This window comes from Mesoplodon densirostris, chromosome 8 (genome assembly GCF_025265405.1).
Source record: "Mesoplodon densirostris isolate mMesDen1 chromosome 8, mMesDen1 primary haplotype, whole genome shotgun sequence".
Taxonomy (NCBI): domain Eukaryota; kingdom Metazoa; phylum Chordata; class Mammalia; order Artiodactyla; family Ziphiidae; genus Mesoplodon; species Mesoplodon densirostris.
Window position 1 is genome coordinate 36,777,062 of NC_082668.1, and position 24,669 is coordinate 36,801,730.

Sequence of the window (24,669 nt, forward strand, 5' to 3'; positions counted from 1 at the left end):
GGGCCTCTCACTGTTGTGGCCTCTCCCATTGTGGAGCACAGGCTCCGGACACGCCGGCTCAGAGGCCATGGCTCCTGGGCCCAGCCGCTCTGTGGCATGTGGGATCTTCCCGGACCGGGGCACGAACCCGTGTCCCCTGCATTGGCAGGCGGACTCTCAACCACTGTGCCACCAGGGAAGCCCTCCATTATAGTTTATTACAAGATATTGAATATAGTTCCCTGTGCTGTACAGTAGGTCCTTGTTGTTTATCTGTTTTATATATAGTAGTGTGTATATGTTAATCCCAAACTCCTAATTTATCTCCCCCCCTCATCCCCTTTGGTAACAATAAGTTTGTTTTCTATGTCTGTGAGTCTATTTCTGTTTTGTAAATAAGTTCATTTGTATCATTGTTTTAGATTACACATGTAATAGATATCATATGATATTTGTCTTTCTCTCTCCGACTTACTTCACTTAGTATGATAATCTCTAGGTCTATCCATGTTGCTGCAAATGGCATAATTTCATTCTTTTTTCATGGCTGAATAATATTCCATTGTATATATATATACACCACGTCTTCTTTATCCATTAATCTGTCGATGGACATTTAGATTGCTTCCATGTCTTGGCTATTGTAAATAGTGCTGCTATGAACATTGGGATGCATGTATCTTTTCAAATTATAGTTTTCTCTGAATATATGCCCAGGAGTGGAATTGCTGAATCATATGGCAACTCTATTTTTAGTTTTTTAAGGAACCTCCATACTGTTTTTCTTAGTGGCTTCACCAATTTACAGTCCTACCACTAGTGTAGAAGGGTTCCCTTTTCTCCACACCCTCTCCAGCATTTATTAGTTGTATACTTTTTGATGATGGCCATTCTGACTGGTGTGAGGTGATACCTCAGTGCAGTTTTGATTTATATTTCTCTAATAATTAGCAATGTTGAACATCTTTTCATATGCCTATTGGCCATCTGTATGTTTTCTTTGAGAAATGTCTGTTTAGGTCTTCTGACCATTTTTTTTTATTGGGTTGTTTGTTTTTTTGTTATTGAGTTTTATGAGCTAGGGTTTTATTTCTTATTTTTGTTTTTGTGCGTGCCTGTATATGTGCAATCTGACAGTTTACCTGGTGGACAAGTAGAAAAATTAAGAGAGACTTTTGCAACTCACATTGGTGGGAAGGTCTGGCAGAAACAACAAAGTATCTACAAAGCAGTAGCAGAGTCAAGGTGGTAATATTGTGGATGAATAATTAAAATCTGGATATACTTGATGGAAGAGAGAAAAATCTGGTTGAAAAGGAGAGAGTAAGGAGATAAATAAGGAAATGAAGGAACTGATAAAGTCCCTTAGATGCATAAAAGAGCTGGGAGTAAGGGCTTTGTGACTGAACATGAGAGGGAATTGGAGGGACCATTTGCCTTTGAGGTTTATGAGACAGGGAAAAGGAAAAATATTGAGATACCCTTTGGTGAAAAATACATCAGATGGATGGACTATTTGATGCATTTCATCATCCATTCAACTAACTCTTAGTGAGAACTTACTACATATGAAGCACTATTAATAGAAACATTTATAAGTCTTGGTCCAAGGAATTTATAGCATAACTTAGGGGACAAATATAAATCAGTTCTACAAAGAAGCAGAGTCACAAATGAGAAATAGTAAGTTTGAGAGATCAAAGTGGGGATGGTCAGGAAAGGCATTAAAGAATGGTACTCAAAATGGGTCTTGAAATATGAATAAGATTTGTAGTTAGCTGATAAATGAGGAGAGAAAGGACAATGCAGAAGAAGAAAGCAAGTACAAAGGCACATAGGGGTGAGAAAGCATGGCCTGGATAGAAAGTGCCCTGTAAACTGACATAGTGGGAAAATAAAGGACTCAGAAGTTGTGGGCAATGCTAGTAATGATATTGGTTTCTACAAAAGTCCAGAGAAAAGAAAAAGAGATCCTCAACTGAGGCAGTGACGAGGGGGAGAGGAAAGAGAGAATTAACTAGAGAAATATTTAGAAAGTAAGAGTCTCAGGATTTATTGAGTTGGCCAAAAAGTGCCTTTGTTTTTTAAGTAAAAATAAAGGACACGTTTTTCATTTTCACCAAGGACTTTATTGAACACCATATTCACCCTTTTGTTCCAGTACCTTCTGCCATTTTGCAGGCAACTTCATAATTCCATCTTCCCAAAACTTTTTATCTTTTTGAGCAAAGAGCTGTCCCAGATGCCTTTTACAGTCTTCCAGGGAATTGAAATTTTTTCTATTAAGAGAATTTTGTAAATCCTGAAATAAATGGATATCCGAAGGTGCAATGTCTGGTGAATATGGCAGGTGAATCAGAACTTCCCAGCCAAGCTATAACAGTTTTTGCCTGGTCATCAAAAAACATGTGGTCTTGCATTATCCTGATGGAAGATTATGCATTTTCTGTTGACCAATTCTTGATGCTTTTGGTCAAGTGCTGCTTTCATTTGGTGTAATTGGGAGCAGTACTTGTTGAAATTAATCATTTGGCTTTCCGGAAGGAGCTCATAATAGAGGACTCCCTTCCAATCCCACCTTCTTTGGATGAAGACTGGCCTTTGGTGTGGTTGGTGGTGGTTCATTTCTCTTGCCCAGTGATCTCTTCCATCCCACATTATTGTCCCGTATCCACTTTTCATTGCCTGTCACAATTTGTTTAAAAAACGGAATGTTTTCATTACATTTCAGTAGAGAATCGCATGCAGAAATATGGTCAAAGTTTTTTTGCTTATGTGGAACCCAAACATCAAAGTGATGAACATAACCAAGCTGGTGCAAATGATTTTCAATGCTTGATTTGGATGTTTTGGGTATGTCGACTATCTCCCGGGTGGTATAACGTTGATTGTTCTCAATTAATGTCTCTATTTCATCGCTGTCAACGTCAACTAGCCTACCCGACCATGGAGTATTGTCCAGTGAGAAATCTCCAGCATGAAACTTCGCAAACCACTTTTAACATGTTCTATCAGTCACAGCACCTTCTCCATACACTGTACAAATCTTCTTCTGCGTTTCAGTTGTGTTTTTACCTTTCTTGAAATAATAAAGCATAATATGCTGAAAATGTTGCTTTTTTTCTTCCATCTTCAATATTAAAATGGCTCACAAAAATTCACCAGTTTTGATGAGTCTTTTTTTTTTTTTTGCGGTACGCGGGCCTCTCACTGTTGTGGCCTCTCCCGTTGCGGAGCACAGGCTCCGGACGCGCAGGCTCAGCGGCCATGGCTCATGGGCCCAGCCGCTCCGCGGCATGTGGGATCTTCCCAGACTGGGGCACGAACCCGTGTTCCCTGCATCGGCGGGCGGACTCCCAACCACTGCGCCACCAGGGAAGCCCCTTGATGAGTCTTTTTTTAAATGCACTCTGATATGACAGCTGTCACAATACTAACAAAATTGTTTTGAATGAAGTTAAAGACAACTAAGTGCTACTAGGGCCATCTTATGGAAAAAACCAAACGAACCTTTTGGCCAACCCAATAATATTCCTTGGGAAAGCCATTGTGAACATTTGACCCAAAGCTGCATTATCAAACTAAGATATTGATACCTTACTTAAAGTTAGAATCAAAGTCTCACCTTCCTTTAAGGAACTTTAAGAAATAGTTCTAGTATGTCTCACATCTCTGTTTATCTGTTTACCTCTATTTGGGCCAACTTTCTCCCAAATGTCCATCCTCATAGTGCTCTAATTACTACCTCCAGGGCCCTCATGTTGTAAAACTCAGAGTACTCTTCACACTGCATTGTATGCAAATAGTACACAGTGTATGAGGTGAATGATGTCCTGCTTACCCTTTCCTTAACTCCTAAATCCTTTCGCTGTGATCTCCAAAAATGCCCCCAGAATGTCTTACTCAGTGATCAGCAAACTGCCCTACAGCCTCATCTGAATGGGTCCTTAAGTTAACTGAAAGCTGCCTCAGCTCTGATGTCCTTGCCACTCTTGCGGTCCTCCCTTGTGGAAGCTGTTTTTTTCTCTCACACCCAAAGTACCTCAGGGATAAGAGGTAGAATAGATGGCTTTGCATCCCATAACTTCCTTCAAACCATTTCACTCCCTTCTTCTCTTTCTTCAGAACTCATTCCCCTTCTATCCCTATCATCACCAATATTTAATGTTCTTCCCATCTCATCTATTGAAGACTTTAGCTTTTGGTTCACAGATTTTCTCTTCCCCTTATTCTCCTATGTCATCTTTAGAACTTTTTCATGTGGGTAACTCTGCATGTAATTCTACATCCACTTTCTCAGACCCTTGATCTTCTCACCTCCAGCCCCTTTTCCTCCATTCCATCATAGCCATACTCCCATACCCATTTCCTGAGTTTGTCAGAACCAAAGTTTCAAAGTCCTCTGAAATCTTGGCTGCAGATATCTGACTTTTTGACAATTATCCTTTTATTCTTTCAGGTCTTTTTCTGTAGAACATCCACAGGCACAATTTGTTGATTTAATTGAGACACCCAGTTCTCTGACATCCATTTTCATTGTCAATCAACCCCCTTTCCTCTCTACCTTCCTTTTTGTCTAAGTCTATGGGTGATTATTATGATGACTCCTTTGGTAATACCTGTTCTTGCCTTTTTGTTCATTCTGCCTGGAGAGGTAGAGAAACTTGTCTGATTGGAAAATTGGGGAAGAATATATTGGGCATGCTCAGCTCAACTCCTCCCTTTTTCCCCTTCTTGTTATTTTTCTTAATAAGCCTGCCTATGAAGAGTACACATCCCCCTGTATTCTGCCCTGTACAAAGATGGGAAGAGGTTTGCCCTGGCCTGGTGCTGCACTGTGCTGGGTGAACAGGCTAACCCTGAGGTTCAGTATTAGGAAACTCACTTCTCTGTCCCTTTTACCCATGGTATTCCGGCCATACTGGTCTTTGATTTCCTAGATTAACCCAACTCTTCGCACCTTCAGGACCTTTGCCATTTTCTGCTGATTCATTCTTTCTTCTGCTCTTTTTCCTTTTTGGGGGGGGCTAGTTTTTAATTTTTTCAGATCTCAATTTACGCCTCTCCAAACAAGTCTTCTCCGACTTTTCTATTAGGGTAGATTGTTATCCTCCCATTATTCTTATCCCAGCCTCTTGTGGAGTTTAACTTGAGTTGAATGTATTGATCTGGAACTCAAAAGAGAAACAAGTTAGGATCCTAATTAGGATTTAAACATGCAGAAGCATATAAGATATGGCCCAAGGAAACTGTTGAATAAGTAGAGAGCCAAGATCAGAACTCTGAAGAACCCGTAAGAATTGTTCACAGGAAGAGAATTCAGTGATGGAACTTGAGGATGAATGAATGATCAGATAGGTTGGAGTACCTTAAGACATGGGAGGAAGGGGGTATCTTTCAGGAGGGTTTAGTTTACAGTGTAGAAAGTTGCTGAGCAATAAATTAAGACCAGTGCTGAAAACTGTCAAAAGGAATCAAAGTTGGGGCCTGGGCCTTTGTTACCTTTGCAAGAGAAATTTTAGTGTAAGTAGTGGGGGTCAAAGCCAGGTTACAGTGGGTTGAAGAGTGAATTAGAGCTGTAGAATAGTTTAGAATAAGTTTTTTGGAAACTTGGCTATGAAAGAGAGGTGGGACTTCCCTGGTGTCACAGTGGTTAAGAATCCGCCTGCCAGTGTAGGGGACATGGGTTCAAGCCCTGGTCCGGGAAGATCCCACATGCCGTGGAGCAACTAAGCCCGTGCGCCACATTACTGAGCCTGTACTCTAGAGCCCGCGAGCCACAACTTCTGAAGCCCACACGCCTAGAGCCCGTGCTCCTCAACAAGAGAAGCCACCGCCATGAGAAGCCCGCGCACTGCAACAAAGAGTAGTATTACGCTTTTATAATTTTTTTTCCACATTCAGTTTTTTCAGAATTTTTTTTACCACTTATGTGATCCCTTCCCATCAGTTTACTATAAGTAATGTTCATTTAAAAACTCCATATCCTAGTTTAACAGCATTAATAGCCAGAAGATTTCCTTCCCTCGCAAATACGTTTTAAAGTTTGTTTTAAATTGGTCTATTCCTGAAAGTCAGTCTTTCATCCTGGCATCTGAGTCAATGAAAAATCCTTAAATCATCCCTAGTGACTTCATAATCAAATTTCCTTCAATGAAATCCTTGTGTGGGTATTTGCTGGCTTAAAAGAAAAATCTCTCAACTACAAATTGGCCTTTAGGTTTTGGGTTCTGTGCTCTTCCCTTCAGAAATTCTGCTTAGTTCTTTTCCTTCTGCAGAATTCTCTTTTCTCGTGGATCTTAAGGGAACAATTAGGCAAGGTACAAATTCCAGAACCACTCTGCCTTCCTCTTGCATTTGACCTTCAGTTTTCCTCTCCTGTGTATTCATTCCTTTTCTCCCTGTACCTTTCCCACTTTTCCTTTTAACTCATTCCCTTTTCTGAGAGTGTAACTATTCATTTCCCAATTCCCAAAATAAACATACGAGACTTAGTACTTAGTTGCTGATCTGCCCCTTATTTCTGTTGCTTGTCTCCAGTCCCTTTTCCGTTTATTTGTTCATCTCCTGCCTCATTCCAAACATAATTTCATGCCTTTTACCAAACACATTTCCTCTTGGTTTTATTCCTTTTTAAACTTTAATTCTCCTTTTTCTTGGTCACTATTTACAAAAGTTTCACCTGGGACAAAACCAATAGATTTGATCTCTAGATTCTCATTTATTATTTTATAAGGAAGTAGTTATTATCCACATTTTACAGATGGCTAAAGGAAGGAGAAAAAGGAAAATATCTTGCCTTAAACCATATGTTAAAACTGTTAGAGGGGCTTCCCTGGTGGCTCACTGGTTAAGAATCCACCTGCCAATGCGCGGGACACGGGTTCGGACTCTGGTCCAGGAAGATCCCACATGCCGCTGAGCAACGAAGTCCGTGCACCACAACTACTGAGCCTGCGCTCTAGAGCCCGCGAGCCACAACTGCTGAAGCCCACGTGCCTAGAGCCCGTGCTCCGCAACTAGAGAAGTCACCACAATGAGAAGCCTGCACACCGCAACCAAGAGTAGCCCTCTGCGACTGGAGAAAAGCCCATGCAGCAACGAAGACCCAACACAGCCAAAAATAAAAAAAATAAATGAAAACAAATCTGTTAGAAAGGCCAACTGGATCAGAGAACAGCTCTCCCCACATCTACCACCACCTGGTGCCGTTATTGCCTGAACCTTTTTTTTTTTTTCTTTTTTTCAAAAGTGGATCCAAGGACCGCCTGCATCTTTGGTGATTTTCTGCTCCAAACTGAGGATTCACAGATTCATGAGAAGGGGGCCCAGGAATCTCCACTTGACAATTCCCGAGTTCCTGCTTAGGCAAGGTAAAGTGAAACAACAAGAACAACAACAAAAACACTACTCTAGCTCTGCTCCCTCAGATAGTGAGGGAACTAATCCTTTCTGTGCATGTACTGTGTGTCTGGTATTGTGCTATAATTTCAAATACACATGCTGTTCGTTGATTTACTCCTATAAAAACCCTTTAAGATAGGTTTTCTTATATCCACTTTATAGCAGAGAAACTGAGATTTGAGTTTGGAAACTGCCCAAGGCTACTTAGCTGGTAACTGGAAGAGGCAGTCTAGAAGAGTCCACATCTGACTTCATTACCCTGGGTTTTAGGAACTATGACATGACACATGTTTTAAATTTAGCATAAATAGCTATTAGATATAATAAATGTTACTATATATATGGGATTATATTAATCTCACAGTATACTGCAAACTATAAAATACACAAATTGATTAAACTCATTCAAATGTGCCTTTTTTATTGAGACATAATTGACATATAACATATTAGTTTTAGGTATTCAATGTAATGATTTAATATTTGTATATATTGCAAAATGGTCACCACAATAAGATTAGTTAACATCCATCACCACACAGTTACAAATGTTTTTTCTTGTGATGAAAACTTATAAGATCTACTCTTTTAGCAGCTTTCAAATATACATTACAGTATTCTTAACTATAGTCACCATGCTATATATTACATCCCCAGGACTTATTTATTTTATAACTGGAAGTTTGTATCTTTTGACCACTTTCACCCATTTCATCTGCAACCCCCCACCTCTGGCAACCACCAATCTGTTCTCTGTATCTATGAGTTTGACTTTTTGTTTTACATTCCACATATAAGTGAAATATTTGTCTTTCTCTGTCTGACTTATTTCACTTAGCATAATGCCCTCAAGGTTCATCCATGTTGTTGCAAATGGCAGACTTTCTTTTTTATGGTTGAATAATATTCATGTATATATATATATATAGAGAGAGAATAGAATATTACATATATCACATTTTTTATGCATTTATCTATCGATGAGCACTTAGATTGCTTCCATATATCTTGGCTGTTGTAAATAATGCTGCAATGAATATGAGATGCATATATCTTTTTGAGTTAGTATTTTCATTTGCTTCAGATAAATACCCAGAAGTGGAATTACTGGATCATATGATAGTTCTAATTTTAGTTTTTTGAGGCACCTCTATACTGTTTTCCATAATGGCACTAATTTACGTTCCCACCAACAGTGCACAAGGGTTCCCTTTTCTCCTCATCCTTGCCAACACTTGCTATTTCTTGTCTTTTTGATAATAGTCATTTTAACAAGTATGTGGTGATACCTCATTGTGGTTTTCGTTTACATTTCCCTGATGATTAGTAATGTTAAGCACCTTTTCATGTGCCAGTTGGACATCTGTATATCTTCTTTGGAAAAATATCTATTCAGATACACTTTTTAAATGGGTTTGTTTATTTGCTATTAAGTTGTGTGAGTTCTTTATATATTTTGGATATTGACCCCTTATCAGATATATGGTTTGCAAATATTTTCTCCTACTCAGTAGGTTGCCTTTTCATTTTGTTGATGGTTTCCTTTGCTGTGCAGAAGCTTTTTAGTTTGATGTACTCCCACTTATTTATTTTTGCTTTTGCTGCCTTTGCTTTTGGTGTCAAATTCAAAAAAAATATCATCAAGATTGATGTCAAGGAACTTATTGCCTATGTTTTCTTCTAGGAGCTTTATGGTTCAGGTCTTATGTTCGAGTCTTTAATCCGTTTTGAGTTGGTTTTGTGTATGGTGTAAGATACTGGTCCAGTTTCATTATTTTGCATGTGACTGTCCAGTTTTCCCAACACTGTTTATTGAAGAGACCATTATTTCCCCATTTATATATTCTTGGCTCCTTCATCATAAATTAATTGACCATATATGCATGGGTTTATTTGTGGGCTTGTTATTCTGTTCCACTGATCTAGGTGTCTGTTTTTATGGCAATACCATACTGCTTTGATTACTATAGCTTTGCAATATAGTTTGAAATCAGGACACATGATGCCTCCAGCTTTGTTCTTCTTTCTCGAGATTGCTTTGGTGTGAGAGCCATTATTTTACCTTCTCCTGAAAATTATCTATTAACATAGAAAATGTATAATCAAACATAATGATGAAAGAATTGAAAATTATGAACATGCTAACCACATTATAGAATCATGATCACATACTAGTCATAAAAATTACAATGAAATGTTCTGGGTGGAGCATGCCCCCTTTTGGTTTCCTGCTACCTGGACTCTAAAGGCAATAACTGGAGGTAGAGCAATCACCTTGGATCACTTGGAAAGTGAATATTGAGGATGGTAAGAAGAGCCTGAGTCTGAATGTGCATCCATAATACCAGCCCTGAAACTGCTTTCTGGATTTTATATGAGACAGAGAATTTTCTCTTATTTAAACCTGGTAATTTTGGGTTTCTGTCTCTCACAGTTGAACCTAATCCTAAATGGTAATTACTTGTGTTATAAAATTCTATCATAAAAAATGTTAATGATTTTATCATGATAAATAATAATGATTGTGAAAGTTAATAAAGCTGTATTTGGTATCATTTCAAAAGCCTAAACCAACAATAAGAATGTAGTATTTTAATGGCAATTAATACATGTTGCCATTTTTATAGGTTCTCAGTTACAGTTATTAAAAGTGTTTTGTAATTAGCAATCCAGCATAAGAATTGTTTGTAGCACACTTCAATTTAAAATAAACTCAAGGGCTTCCCTGGTGGCGCAGTGGTTGAGAATCTGCCTGCTAGTGCAGGGGACATGGGTTCGAGCCCTGGTCTGGGAGGATCCCACATGCCGCGGAGCAACTAGGCCCGTGAGCCACAACTACTGAGCCTGCGCGTCTGGAGCCTGTGCTCCGCAATAGGAAAGGCCGCGATAGTGAGAGGCCCGCGCACCGCAATGAAGAGTGGCCCCCGCTTGCCACAACTAGAGAAAGCCCTTGCACAGAAACGAAGACTCAACACAGCAAAAATAAATTAATTAATTAATAAACTCCTACCCCCAACATCTTCTAAAAAAACCCAACTTCAAAAAATAAAAATAAAATAAAATAAAATAAACTCAAGATGAAAATGACATAAATCTATTGTTAAAATAATTATTTCTGATTCCATGGTAACCTTTTAGAGACAGCTTTGCTATGTCAAAAATAAAACTTGAGTTTTATAGGATGAGTTATACATTGGGCAGCAGAGGGACTCTCTCTTTTTCCAAAGTTTCCAACCAGGTTTCTGGCTCTATTGCACCAAGCCAAATGTTCTATATCCGTATAAAATACTCTAGCAGATTTAGGATTGGAATGCAAAAATTACGTTGTAATACTGGATAAAATGGGCTAATGAGAGGAAATATGAACTCTTGGAGAAAGTTCAAGTGTCAACTAAATTGGTCAAGGAATTACAGTTTATAATTATAATTGATACTTAGAAAAATGTCTTCTGAAGATTGAAGGTCAAAGTCATGCATTCACTATACTAGAAATTGACCCATTATATCTAATTCTGTTATAGTAGAATTTTATACCATGGTTTAAATTTTGTTTTTTTCTCTTTTCCCTTCTCAGAGGGACAGCATCACATGTGTAGGAAATGTTGTTGTTTTAAATTTATTTCCACTGTATCTTTAGGGGATGGGGAGATAAAGTGGGGTTGATTTGGGAATCCATAGAGAACATGAAGACTCTGAGTTTGATTTAAAAAGGGAAAATTTAGTGTTTTATAACTAAGGTAACAAATTTCAAGGAATTCTTCTCTTTCTTGCTATTGTTTCTGAATGTAAGATGCATTGAACAACCAAAGCAGGAAATTGAGAATAGTGGACTTAATACAGGACTAAATGTCTGTATTTTGAGTAGATACTACTAATACAATATTTTCCTAAATGTTCAGGTTTTTTTGTTTTTTTTGTTTTTTTTTTTTTTGTGATACGCGGGCCTCTCACTGTTGTGGCCTCTCCCGTTGCGGAGCACAGGCTCCGGACGCGCAGGCCCAGCGGCCATGGCTCACGGGCCCAACCACTCCGCGGCATGTGGGACCTTCCTAGACCAGGGCACGAACCCGTGTCCCCTGCATCGGCAGGCAGACTCTCAACCACTGCGCCACCAGGGAAGCCCAATGTTCAGGTTTTTTAATAAAATATATATATAACTTTAATTTCATGAACTTAAGAAGTTGGATTTCTCCCTTTTTTATTTAATATAAATTCAACTGGGAAACTACAGGCACTCCCTGAAGCTATTAGAGCTACTGCAAACCACCACACAATGATTCCATTCTGAGATCTCCCCTAGAGGACAAATTTAAGGAAAGCTCAAGTCTAAGTTTCCTCCCATATAATACTAGGAGACCAAACTGACCCTGTTGGGATTTGATCCTTTAACTCCATGATTTCTCACTTGAAATTCGGACCATTTAATTGTGCTTTAGGTACTTTAGTAAGGCATTCTTATACTGCATTTCTAATCAGAGAAACATAAAACAAGATCTGTCCTTAAGCTGTTTTACTTTGCCTTATAATGGTCTCCATTTCCTTTCACGGGGCATTATCTTGATAAATTGTTGGTTTTAAAGGTCACTTTGCCTGGAAACTGTGCAAATAGATCAGGCGCTGAAGATTCTTGTTGGGGTTGAAATTTTGGCCATGTTTTGTAACCTCCCTTCCTGCTGTATTAATATTCCACAATATTCCTGATTGGGCTCTTTGTTTCTAATTTGTATACTGGCTATTAGCAAATTAGACTGGGTGGATTTTCCCAACGATTAAGCATAATCTTTAAACTAAGGACTAAAAAGCATACAAGAATATTATTATACTCAAAAAAAAAATCCACAGAGTACTCAAACTCTTTAAAAAAACAAAGAAATAGAACGGTCCTGTAAGTCAGGTCACATTCCATTCAAATGTTAATAATTATTCCCAATGAAAATTACTGTGGTAATTGGTTTATAGAGGTGTGTTAGAATTTGCATCACTTACCTACATTTATCCCTAGAAATCTAGCAGTAGTTTAAAGAAAACTTACACAGTAATTTGTCTGTACTTATTACACTTGGAGGAACACTTAAAAAACACTGCACATAAACAAAATACAAAGCAGGCTCATCACTATAGAGTACAAGTTCTTAGAGTGACAATAATTAGTTTAAAAAGAGCAGTGTTGGCTCTACTGAGGACTACCATTTCCTCAAAAGCAAAGGAGCAATTTGGAGGAAAGCTATCAAAATTAGTCCCCATTATCAGTGAGTTGATTGTTAAATAATGCCCTGAACTAACTTTGAAATAGCACATGGGTATGTATTTCTTGAAGTCAAGAAAACACCTGTCTGTTAATTTTTCCGTAGTATTAGATTTATACCTCTAACAGAGGATTAAAATCTACTTTCTAATTATCAAACACAAATCTCAATTTCGTATTTAAAAATAAAGTTAATGTCATGCCCAAAGTCATGGAGAAATTTAGAAGTGGTGTTTAAAATAGAAATTTAGACTACTGACTTGAAATCCCATGCTCTGACCACCAGACCACACGCCTGCCCAAGGATACTTACATTTTTTACTGAGTTATTCTTCTTTGTAATTAGATGCAGTGATTAGAGTGTCTTTTGCATTACTCTGCATTTTTCTTTTAAGTCAGGGTTGTAAGCCACACAGGGCACTGTCCCTTATAAAATTAAACAAGGGATTTTCAGTCTTGCAATACAATCTCTTGATATTTGTTTATAGGTTTCACACATCAAAAAAACAATGAAATCTGTAATTTTTCAAATTACAATCCTCTCATTCTCTAAGTTATGTGCCTATGAGAATCTGCAAATCTTTTGAAGAGAATGTAATCTTTATGCTTACAAAATGTAGGCTTTCATATTTGGGTACAATTACAAATCAAGGCTTTTTACCCCATAATAATCAGTTTCTCAAAGTTGTGGGTTTTCCTCATTTGAAAATAAATTAATGGGAATTTAAAAATATAATCCATCCAGTTATTAAATCTTTTCAATCTTTAAAATTAGAAGCCATTTCTATTCTCAATCTCCAAAGAAGCAACATCAGAAAGTACCTTATACTATAGCATATTACAATTTAATTTTTTTGATTGAGGAAATAAAAATAAACAGCTAAAACCAGCTTAATTTAAATTAAAAAAGGGAGAAAACTTTTATGTGACTGTTTATTATTTTATTTTTTTTCATGACAGACATATTGTGTGCTTAAATATTGAGTTTTTCTCTATCAAGTACCTGTCAAGAGAGAAAGTCAATTTTGGAACAGCCAAAACTCAAAATACTACAGATGGCTTTCTAAAGGGATTCAAATTAGATAGTATTCAATGTTGCAAAAAGCAATGATAACTTTTATAGCTTTAAACACCAGTTTTAAATTAGAGATTGATATATAAGGGAACTAATTTTGCATAATCACTCATTTTAAAATAATACATTATAGTTACTAAATTATACACTACTTTTATGTAGAGACATACATATTTTCTGAATGCTGTCATGTAATTATTTAGAAATTTTATTCTCAAAACCATGAGTTTTGGACACAGGTTACTTTTTTTCTATTAATACTTTATTTTGAGAGGAAAATATGGCCATTTACATTTTCTTCCAAACCTTCCTGGAGCAATCTGCAGGGCAGCGAGTGGGAATTGGGGGGGGGATGTGTGTGGCATTTGACACATGTAAAACTTGTTAACCATTGTGTAAGAAGCGTGGGTCCTTTGTGAGGGTGTAAAGAGTTTCTCAGAGGGAAAATAAAGTGGAACCAGGAGCATCAATTGCCCAAAGACGCAGCTTTCTGACTAGTGTTTGCCTCTTTGTCAAAACTCTAGAAAATAATTTCGGAGAGCAGGTTCTTTGTCTAATTTGCTCAACACTGTACCTCTGGTGTCTAGAACAACAAATATTTGTTGAATGAACGAAGGAATATATGAATGGATGAATAAGTAGTGATTCCTTTGCACACCTTTTAAATCAAGTTGCCAAATTAACGTTAATAGTCATGGGTAAACTGAAGATAATCCCACTGATCAGTGAGGTGAGTGGTATAGGAAGTAGACGTACTGAAGATATTTGAGAGAAGAGAACCATGACTGGGATCAGGGAGTCTTGAGGGAAAATGGCCCCTTGGGTAAACTGACTTTTCCAAAGCAGATGTAAGTCATGGGAAGACCAGTGATCTACTGACATCAAAAACCTCCTCTTAAAATTATGGATGAGGGAATTCCCTGACAGTCTAGTGGTTAAGACTCCGCACTTTCATTACAGGGGGCACAGGTTTCATCCCTGGTCAGGGAACTAAGATCCTGCAAGCCTCACGGCACAGCCGATTAAGTAAAAAATTATGGATGAAATATGATAGCTGGGCTTTCCTTTAAAATCATACTTTGAGGGTTAGGGTGGAGGGAACAGGAAAAATAGATGTGGTATAGATGAAATAAAATTGGTTACATGTTGATAATTGTTGAAGCTAGGTGCATGGGATCCATTTTACTCTTCTCTACTTTAGTGTTTGAATTTTTCTATAAAAATAAACAACCACACATCCTTCCACTTAAGAGTTTGACATAATAAACATTTATACTGCCTGATAGGTGGATATAGTTTCATCTTAGAAACCCTTCTTATAATATGTAGATTAAGAAAAATTTTTTAAAGATTTGTCTTCATGACAAAAAATTACTTTTAGCACTAGATGCAACAATTATGATGGAAATAATATCATATCATATCACCATATCACTAATATCAGGTTTTTAATAATCTTGGGGAAAAGCTAAGGAGCTATGCACAGACTTATTTTACACAAAGCCCAAGTCATCCTCAGCACATCTTTGCACTTACTTGGACAAGGGCTGAGGAAGTCAAGGAGATTATTGGGAAGGTAACCAAATAACCAAGGTAACCTTGGTAACCCACCTGCTGTTGGCCATCTGCAGAAAAGACTTAGGTGGGGCCTGTCATCAGGTGCTGGACTCAGACTTAGGCCACTGAGGCTGCTATAACAAAATACCATAGAGTGGGTAGTTTATAAAGAACAGAAATTTATTTCTCACAGCTCTGGAAGCTGGAAGTCTGACATCAGAGTGCCTTTGTGTTTGCGTTCTAGTGAAGGTTCCTCTTCCAGGTTGCAGACTGAAGATTCCTCTCTGTATCCTTTTATAAAGGCACGAATCCTATGCATGAGGCCTCCACCCTCATGACCTGATCACATCTGAAAGGCCCCACCTCCTAATACCATTAGCTTGGGCATTATGTTTTCAACATATGAATTTTGAGGGGACACAAACATTCAGACCATAGCAAACCCTTTAGTGATTTTCCATTTATCTTAAAATCTAATTCCTTAACAAGTGACACATGTATACCCCTGCCTCTTCAGGGTTTTTTTTCAGGTCAGTGATTTGTGACTTCATAAATAAACAGTCTAATATATATTAAGTAATTAAGTTAAATGAGTTTGAGTTCTCAATTTATCTTTAGGCACCATCATAAGTGATGTGATGCATTCAGATAAGAGATGATGAGAGGAAATGAGATGATTTTTTTCCTACTCAAAGGATATTTTCACTAAGATTGATTTGAAAATGTTTGGCATAAAAGTTTAAAAAAAACCCAGCTATATGTTACAGAGTCCTTGGGGCAGGAATTATCTCTCCACAAGTACCTTTTCATTTTCTCATAGCACTTAATAAATAATTCTGTTACACAGTAGACCCCAACACCTTTCTTTGCAACTGTTACCAACGCTATCACCAGCCAGTGTGACATGAAAAGAAATGACTCCAGTCTTTAATAGTATTAATCTGAAATTTTAAAAGCCAGTCTTGTTATTGAATTAAGAAAATATACAACGGCATCAGTACTAAAACTGAAAAATCATTACTGTAACAGAACAAGGTCAAAATTAAGTGAGCTGTTCCCTTCAAACAGTACCTTAACTCTAGTATTCATTTTCCAGCTGATCCCTCAAATCTACTTACAAGAAGATAGGTTTATAATTCAAATATTATAGGAAGAGGAAATCTAATTTTGACCTTGAGTCAAATTGATGCCAAAGGGAGTTTATGGTTTTCTTTACTTTATAAGCTGTAATTGCAAATACAGTTTTCTTCATCTGAAAAACTATTCCACCCTGAAATTTTCAAACAAAAATAGTTTGCAGAAACGTTGGCAAAAGACATCTTCAAAGGAAACTAACTAGTTTGAATTAGAGAAAGAGGAGAGGGATGGTGGATATTTTTAAAGGGATTATGTTTTCAATATTTTGGGCACTCTAATTCCTGTTGCTTTTTTAAAAAGCATTTCTCATTTAAAATTATAAGTAGATTAGTAATTTAAATGTGCTTAATTTTTAAATAAGATAAAAATAACATGAATGTGTATAAGATAACTGTAAGAGAAAAACATGAAAATCTTTTCTTTAAATATTAAATAGAAACAACGTTGTCATCAGTAAATGCCATAAAATACTAAAATATATGGGTCCATATTATGGCATTAATAAAGATATAGAAATGGTATGAAATTCATTTACCAAAAACATTTTGACTGATTATTTTAATTAGAATATTTGATAATATAACATCATGTACAATGCCAATAAATAATGTTGGTTGCCTCAACACTACTTATTATCATGTATCTATAGGTTAAATTTAAAACCATGCCTAAGTTTGAGATTAACCGACTCATCACCTTTGCTACAACTGTTGCCTAACGTTCAACATAAGACAGGTCAGAATTCTGGTTTTATGAAGTTAGTATATATTTCAGTAGGTGAGGCTTTAGTGTAAAGTAAGAGATTAGCATTAAGTAGAAATGTTATCCCTTTCTTATCTTATTGCAGCAGGTTCCAAATCCTTAACTGATCTTCTCATTTCTTGTAAATATATAACTCTTTTCTCTGTGTGTGTATGTGTATTTTTAAAAAATTCTCACACTTAAGTACTTTTTATTCCGGTGAATATTGAACATGGACTTTCATTACCAAAGCCATGTTTGAACAGGTATCACAAAGGAACCCACCAAATTTGTCTCAAATGTTCTTAGTTTACCTTTGAATTACCTACAATGATAGTTTCAGTACGAAAACAGGAGATATCTGAATCTTTGAGCGTACCTAAATTTTGGAATAAGGTAGTTCATGTATCCGCTAAATGGTCATCCTCATGTTAAAGAGAAAGTTCAGAGGTTCTTATTTTTTCTAGGAAGAAATAATTAAATACCATAAAAACAAAGGAGCTGGAAAACCTATCCAGAAGCATCACATCTCCAGGAATGGCTTCTGTGTCAGATCAGGCTGAAATAGGTTTAGAAAGATAAAGCCATTTCCCAAAATGATAGCTCCCCCCACCACCCCCAAAAAGTTCTGCCAGATTAACCAAACCAAAATAAACTAAACCAAAACAAAAACAGTCAAAAAATAAAGGTAAAAGTGGATTTCATAATGATTAAAATTATAATGGCCATTGTTAATATTCAAGAAAACAATATACCATGTGGTGAGATCCAAACTTATTTTGTTTGTGGAAAACTTAGCATCTCAAGGAATATATATTCTGCAGGCCTTCTTCAGGAAAAGATTGTTTAAAGATATATGATTTATAGAAAGGTTCAGAAAATTGAAACCTAGATTTTTGAATAGTTAGAAGTAGGCGCTATCCTCTGAAATTTGAAGAAAATATTTACAAGTAAAATGAACTCTTTCTGCAGAGATGTGTTATATATGGAAAATAAATTGTATTAAGTTTAAAAACTTAACATCTTCTATCTACCTTTGATAACTAGGAAGAGAAGTTAGAGATGGTCTTGTTAGATCCCTAAACTATGCAGGGCAACACTATTCAAATCATCCCTTGGTACCACTCCCAAAAAGAGAATATGGAGGTCCTACCCAATAGGACAATTCATAGAATCTTAACCTATTAAGCTGGAAATGACATTACAGAATACCTCGTCCAGCTCCCTCATTTTACAGATATGGAAACTGAGGTGCAGAGAGCCTGAGTCATTTTTCCAATGTTACACACTTGGTGGCAGGCTGGAATAAAAATATGGCTTCTTGATTTCTGGTCTGCAGTTTGTTCTACTACGCAATATTGACTAATCTCGGTATCTACTCAAAGCCAGAAATGTGTTATTCATAGCATTGACTGCCTTCTTACAGAGATAATGTGGGTTAAAGAGAGCTAAATGGGGCTCCCCTGGTGGCGCAGTGGTTGAGAGTCCGCCCCCTGATGCAGGGAACACGGGTTCGTGCCCCGGGCCCGGAAGATCCCACATGCCGCGGAGCGGCTGGGCCCGTGAGCCATGGCCGCTGAGCCTGCGCATCCGGAGCCTGCGCTCCACAATGGGAGAGGCCACAACAGTGAGAGGCCCGCGTACCGCAAAAAAAAAAAAAAAAAAAAAAAAAGAGAGGTAAATGCCAGTGCAATTATTATCATTCTGGTTGTTAGATTTCACTTCCTAATCCACCTGCTGGGGCTCTATTTTAAGCAACACAGGCAGGCAAAGTAGTCTACTGTCCTGTACCATAAATAATTACTTTGGGGTCAAAACAATTATGTGAAGTTTCCTGCAGGAAGATTTCTTCTCTTTTTAACACCCTTGCCTTCTCCCATTTCCCAAAGTAATAGTAACTTATCTTAGGAAGAAAGGAGCTTGGATATCCAATTGCCCTGGACTGAGCCCCACTGGCAATTCTTCCATTTGAAGAGATGAATAAAGGATATGATCAAGGAACAAAATCTTTTAGTGTATGGCTATGCTAAGTTTATCTCATGGAGAAGAGGAGATTGTATATTGGGATGGGAAAAACAAATAAGAATTATAACCAATTAAACATTTTGTCTATAAAATTAGATTTTAATTACATCTGCTAGTAGAAGTGCTTTTTCCATATCAGTAATCCCATGTAGGTTCCCAGCACTGCCCTGAGAATTTGATGATCTTGACAGTTTATGCTTGAATATTCTTTCAAGTCAGAAAGGAAAAATTCAGATGTTTGAAAAAGAGGAAGAAACTTCAAGTCTATTGTGTTTTGCATCATCATCTTTCAATTTTACTCTCCTTTTAGATTTAGAATAGAAACATATAAATACATATTTAGGCCAAATGACTTAGTATTATCTCAACAATTTTCAGAGGCTGAAGCTAGATATCATCATAGAGTAAACTTCTTGGATATAAGAAGAAATGTGAAATATAATTGCAATTACCCTTTTACAATAAAAAAATCTCGGTAAACAAATTTAAAAGTTTGATATGGTACAGAAACAAATATTTGTATTATCAATCTATTTCCATATTTCTCAATTTAAAAACTTACAAGTTCTTTTTTTTTCTATATAAGATCATCAGCTTTCACAATCTTCCTTAATTTTGCAACACTTTGCTCTTCCAATACTTCCAGCACACAAGGAACTTTTAATTCCACGTTATAGCTGTGCATTCAAAGTGAATATTCAAATATTAACCAGTGCATTAGAATATCCTTCCTTGTTGCCATTACGCCCTCCTTTGCTGACTGTACAGATGCAGATATGATGATGAGGACGTAGGTATGTAGCTATTTGACTTTCCAAAAGCCAAAGGGCAGGCTGTAGTTGAAGCCAAATAGAAATTTTGCCCAAATACCAAAGTCAAAGTCAAACTTACACTAAGTCTCTAATTCAGAGTTTGGTAGAACATTTCAATAAGCAAAGAATGTCCTAATTTTTTTTATAGTTTCTCTATTCTCTTTTCCTCCTTTTTGGAGAAATAGCTAGACATTTTAAACTGAAATCAGTGAATTCCTCTAAAATCCACAAGATGGTGCTATAAAGTGGCATTTAGAAAAATTTTAAAAACCATATGCCTTCTAGGTGCAATTTTTAGGCAGGACCAAATAAGTAGCATTTAATAACATCCAGTATAGATAAATGCTATTTTTAAAAAAGCAATGTAAACCAGATTCGTTGATATAAGGAAGGCATACCTTTACTCCTAATGTTGCTTTCTAATAATTTATTCCATAAGTTATACTTCCATTAACTCTGTTATTGATCTCAAGTTTTAAAAATATATTGTGAGAAGACTGAGAATTGAACCTGGATCTCACTAAGTCTTAGTATGAAAAGTACCGGACTGAAACAGAGACCAGAGTTCTAATCTCTGCCCTCCACCTGAATTGCTGCCTCCAGCCATCATTCCGTCTATTCCTGCTGTTCCTAACCAAGGGCAGTTTTACCGCTGAGGACATTTGGCAATGGCTGGAGGCATTTTTGATGGTCACAATTTGTGGGGGTAGGGGAGGTTGCTGCTACTGGCATCGAGTGGTGAGAGGCCAGGGATGCTGCTAAATATCCTACGATGCACATGACAGCCTCCACAAAAAAGAATTATCCTCCGCTAAATATCAATAGTGCTAAGATCAAAAAACTTGACCTATCTGTTCACTCCTTTGTTGGTTTGTCTGTTCATTCATTAATTAGTTCATGCATTTATTCACTTATGTGTATACCTATCTACCCATCAGTCCATTAGTTCATCTCTTCTACAAATTTTTATAAAGTGTCTATGATTCAAGACTGGACTAAACTCTAGGGATTAAAAAGACAAGAACTACTTTATTCCTGTTCAGTCTAACAGGGAAAAGAGACACTTATGAACTAACAATAGTTAGTGTTTCAGTGGTAAGATGTTCTGAGAACACAGAAGAGCATGATGAATTTTGGAGAAGAAGACAGAATTCAGGAAGGCGTCATAGAGGTGGAGATTGTTTATTAGGTGGGTGGAGGGTGGTCATAGAATAAAAGTTTGAGCAAAGCACAAGCAAAGCCAGAGACACATAGTCATTTAAATTGTGTTGGGTGAGCAGTATACTGTTGCAGTATGAGATTAGACTGAGGAGGAGGGTTAGGAAAAGGAAAGGAGAAAAAGCAGATGGGGCCCCACTGAGAAGGGCCTTGGATTCCACCTTCCAGGCATTGATTTTTTAAAACAGAAGAGTGATATTAGACATGTGGCAATCACTTAAACTTTTTAGTTTCACACCCTTAGAGTGTTTGATGAGATATATTTCAGATTTTCTTTTAGTTTTAAAACTATGTTTTATAATTATAAAGCCAACCCATTAGAAATATTAAATACTGTATATTCTTTGATTTATATTATAACCATCAATAAAAATCACAATATCTATGAAGAAAATATCTTTTTTCATACACAAAATTTGTATTATCACAGATACTTACTTTCATTATAATGAACAAAATATACTATATTCCTATTAATATATTTGGTGTTTATTTTAAGGCTGGACATACCTGAGAAGATCAAGCTATCTTACAGAATATACAGTCTTCTGATTGGTTTGTTCCTACATCAGTAACTACTTTAGGTTGAACCAGGATAAATTTTTAAAATATCTTTTCCACACACAACCTTCTCTATTATTTGTGCTTGTATCAGTAAGTTTTAGATAATCTAATTAGATTGGAGTAGTTTAACATATGTTTTATAATTTGAATAATTACTTCAAAAATGTATTGTGGTCTTTTTTTAAATTTAGTTTTTTCATTGAAGTATAGTTGATTTACAATGTTTTGTTAGTTTCAGGTGTACAGCTAAGTGATTCAGTTTTTTTATACATGTTTAAAATATATACAAAAGAATATATATGTATATTCTTTTTCAGATTCTTTTCCCATATAGGTTATTACAAAATGTTGAGTATAGTTCCCTGTGCTATACAGTAGGTCCTTGTTGTTTATCTATTTTATATATAGTAGTGTGTATATGTTCCTCCCAAATTCCTAATTTATCCCTCCCCCCACCTTTTCCCTTTGGTAACCATAAGTTTGTTTTCTATGTCTGTGAGTCTGTTTCTGTTCTGTAAATGAGTTCATTTGTACCATTTTTTTTAGGTTCCACATATAATGATATCATATGATATCTGTCTTTCTCTGTCTGACTTACTTCAATTAGTATGATAATCTCTAGGTCCATCATGTTGCCATAAAAAACATTGGGGTCTTTTATGTCTTACATTGATAAATGAATAAAACTCAAAGATTAACAATTGTTTGAATTTTACTGGAGTAAATTAGTAGCAATCAAGTGGATATTTGATTTTGATTTACAAAATGTATTTTCATTACATATTTTTCATTTAATATTTTAACACTTGTAATATAAATTCAGCTTTAAAATATGGGTAGCTGAGACTGCTGCTACAGACCAGTTCTGTTGTCATTCAGAATTTAAGCCCATTGATCAAATGGCATAACATGAAATAAAAGAAAAAAATTTGGTTGGGGGGTGCAAAAAAGAAAAATGGGCCCCATATCTAAATAAAATACAAAAATCTCCTATGAGGAACACTGCCATCCTTTTGCCCCAAATATAGAAATGAAAATACTGATGTCAAAAGTGACAGAGGCCCTGAGAAGGGCAGGGCCGTATTACAGTCTTCTGAACTGGTTAATGATACAGTAACCAAGCCGCTTTTATCCTTGCCTGTTGTCTGACTATAACTGTCTACTCTATTTGATTGCATCTTCTTGAATCCTTTTTTTCTCCTTCCCCCAAATCTTTATCCTTCTGGTTTCTGTACCACATTTCCGCAAGTATTAATTAAAACGCTTGATGGATCATTTCAGATTTGAATATCCATTCGTATTTATTTTCCTCCACAGAAATTACTATTAAAACCAATCCAATAATTTAAAAAGCAGTGTGGGACTTCCTTGGTGGTGCAGTGGTTAAGAGTCCGCCTGCCAATGCAGGGGACACAGGTTCGAGCCCTGGTCTGGGAAGATCCCACATGTCGAGGAGCAATTAAGCCCGTGCACCACAGCTACTGAGCCTGAGCTCTAGAGCCCAGGAGCCACAACTACGGAGCCCACGTGCCACAACTACTGAGCCCACGTGCCTAGAGCCCGTGCTCCGCAACAAGAGAAGCCACCGCAGTGAGAAGCCCGCGCACCGCAACGAAGAGTAGCCCCCGCTCGCCTCAACTAGAGAAAGCCCGCGCACAGCAATGAGGACCCAATGCTGCCAAAAATAAATAAATAAAATACATAAATTTAAAAAAAAGGTAGTGTGGATTTTCCACAGTGCTTGTGTTTTCAGACAGCCTCATGGACTCGATTCAAGATAGAAGGTTAATCTTCAAAAGATGAGAACTTTGTCTAATGTTACAAAAAGGGTTTCAAGCCCCACAAAAGTAGTTGAAATAGTCAGTGGTTTTCAAAGGCACCTTAGCATTCAGAGAGGAGCCTTGGAAGAAGCAGTAATGGGGGCAAAGTGTAGGACTGCAGGGACACCCCCAGTGCCCACCCCTAACCCCACTTCATCATAAACTCTGCTTCCACCTCTACTGCCTATTTGCTCCAGATCCAATATTGTTTGAATAAACATTACAAGGAGGTGCCAGATGATTTCTAAGGTCCCTTCTGACCTGAGGTTCTATGAATTTTTATTTTCACATCTTTTTCAAAAACATAGAACTTCAAGTAAAAGCTGTCAGTAATAACTGAGAGGCACAAGGTAGGATAAAGAAAACATTAAAAACAACAGAACCAAAAAATTTAACTTTTCTACTTCTTCCTATGAAATTAGACATTTTCTATTTAAATGTAGTGAAAAGACAATTTTTAAAAGTTAAATCCATTCAAACACTGAAATATATAGTAAAAGACAAACAGATCAGCAGGAAAACCTTAATTCGAGCCTTCAGTTTGAATGTCCTGCAGAGACAGACCTTGGAGATCTGCCCAAGAGCAGGAGAACTGGTTCTCTCCAGAAGGGGTCCTTTTCAAAGCAAGGGATGACGCATGGGAATTAGGGCATGCAGACATCACAGGATGCTTCTGTTCAGGGTCTCTGATTCCTGTGCATATGGGAGATTACCCTCTTGGTGTCAGTAAGGGTTGACATTCACTTAGATATACATACATAGGACATTAAACAACAGTAGCACAGAAGTGCCTACAAGTGCACAGAGCGTGACTGGACACTATTGGACTGTCACAAGATGTGTCATTTTTCTTAATAAAAGTTGGCAGTCATCACCCCCTGTTGGATTTTTTTTTTTTTTTTTTTTTTTTGGCTGCATTGGGTCTTCGTTGTGCACGGGCTTTTCTCTAGCTGCGGCGAGCGGGGGCTACTCTTCGTTGCAGTGCGTGGGCTTCTCGTGGTGGCTTCTCTTGGTGCGGAGCACGGGCTCTAGGCACGCAGGCTTCAGTAGTTGTGGCACGTGGGCTCAGTAGTTGTGGCTTGCAGGCTCTAG

The 24,669-nt window shown here is 37.1% G+C and overlaps 1 protein-coding gene across 4 annotated transcripts in view; it reads left to right on the plus strand.

Moving 5' to 3' along the window:
• FTCDNL1 (formiminotransferase cyclodeaminase N-terminal like) overlaps positions 1-24,669 on the plus strand; it is an 84,268-nt gene that overhangs the window by 14,332 nt on the left and 45,267 nt on the right. For 3 of the 4 annotated variants that reach the window (XM_060106976.1, XM_060106981.1, XM_060106980.1), the window contains exon 2: positions 7,232-7,352. In XM_060106976.1, coding sequence (XP_059962959.1) covers positions 7,232-7,352 — 121 coding nt within the window. Of the gene's footprint in view, positions 1-7,231; positions 7,353-24,669 lie in introns of those variants that run through there. The other variant, XM_060106977.1, reaches the window with a different exon arrangement.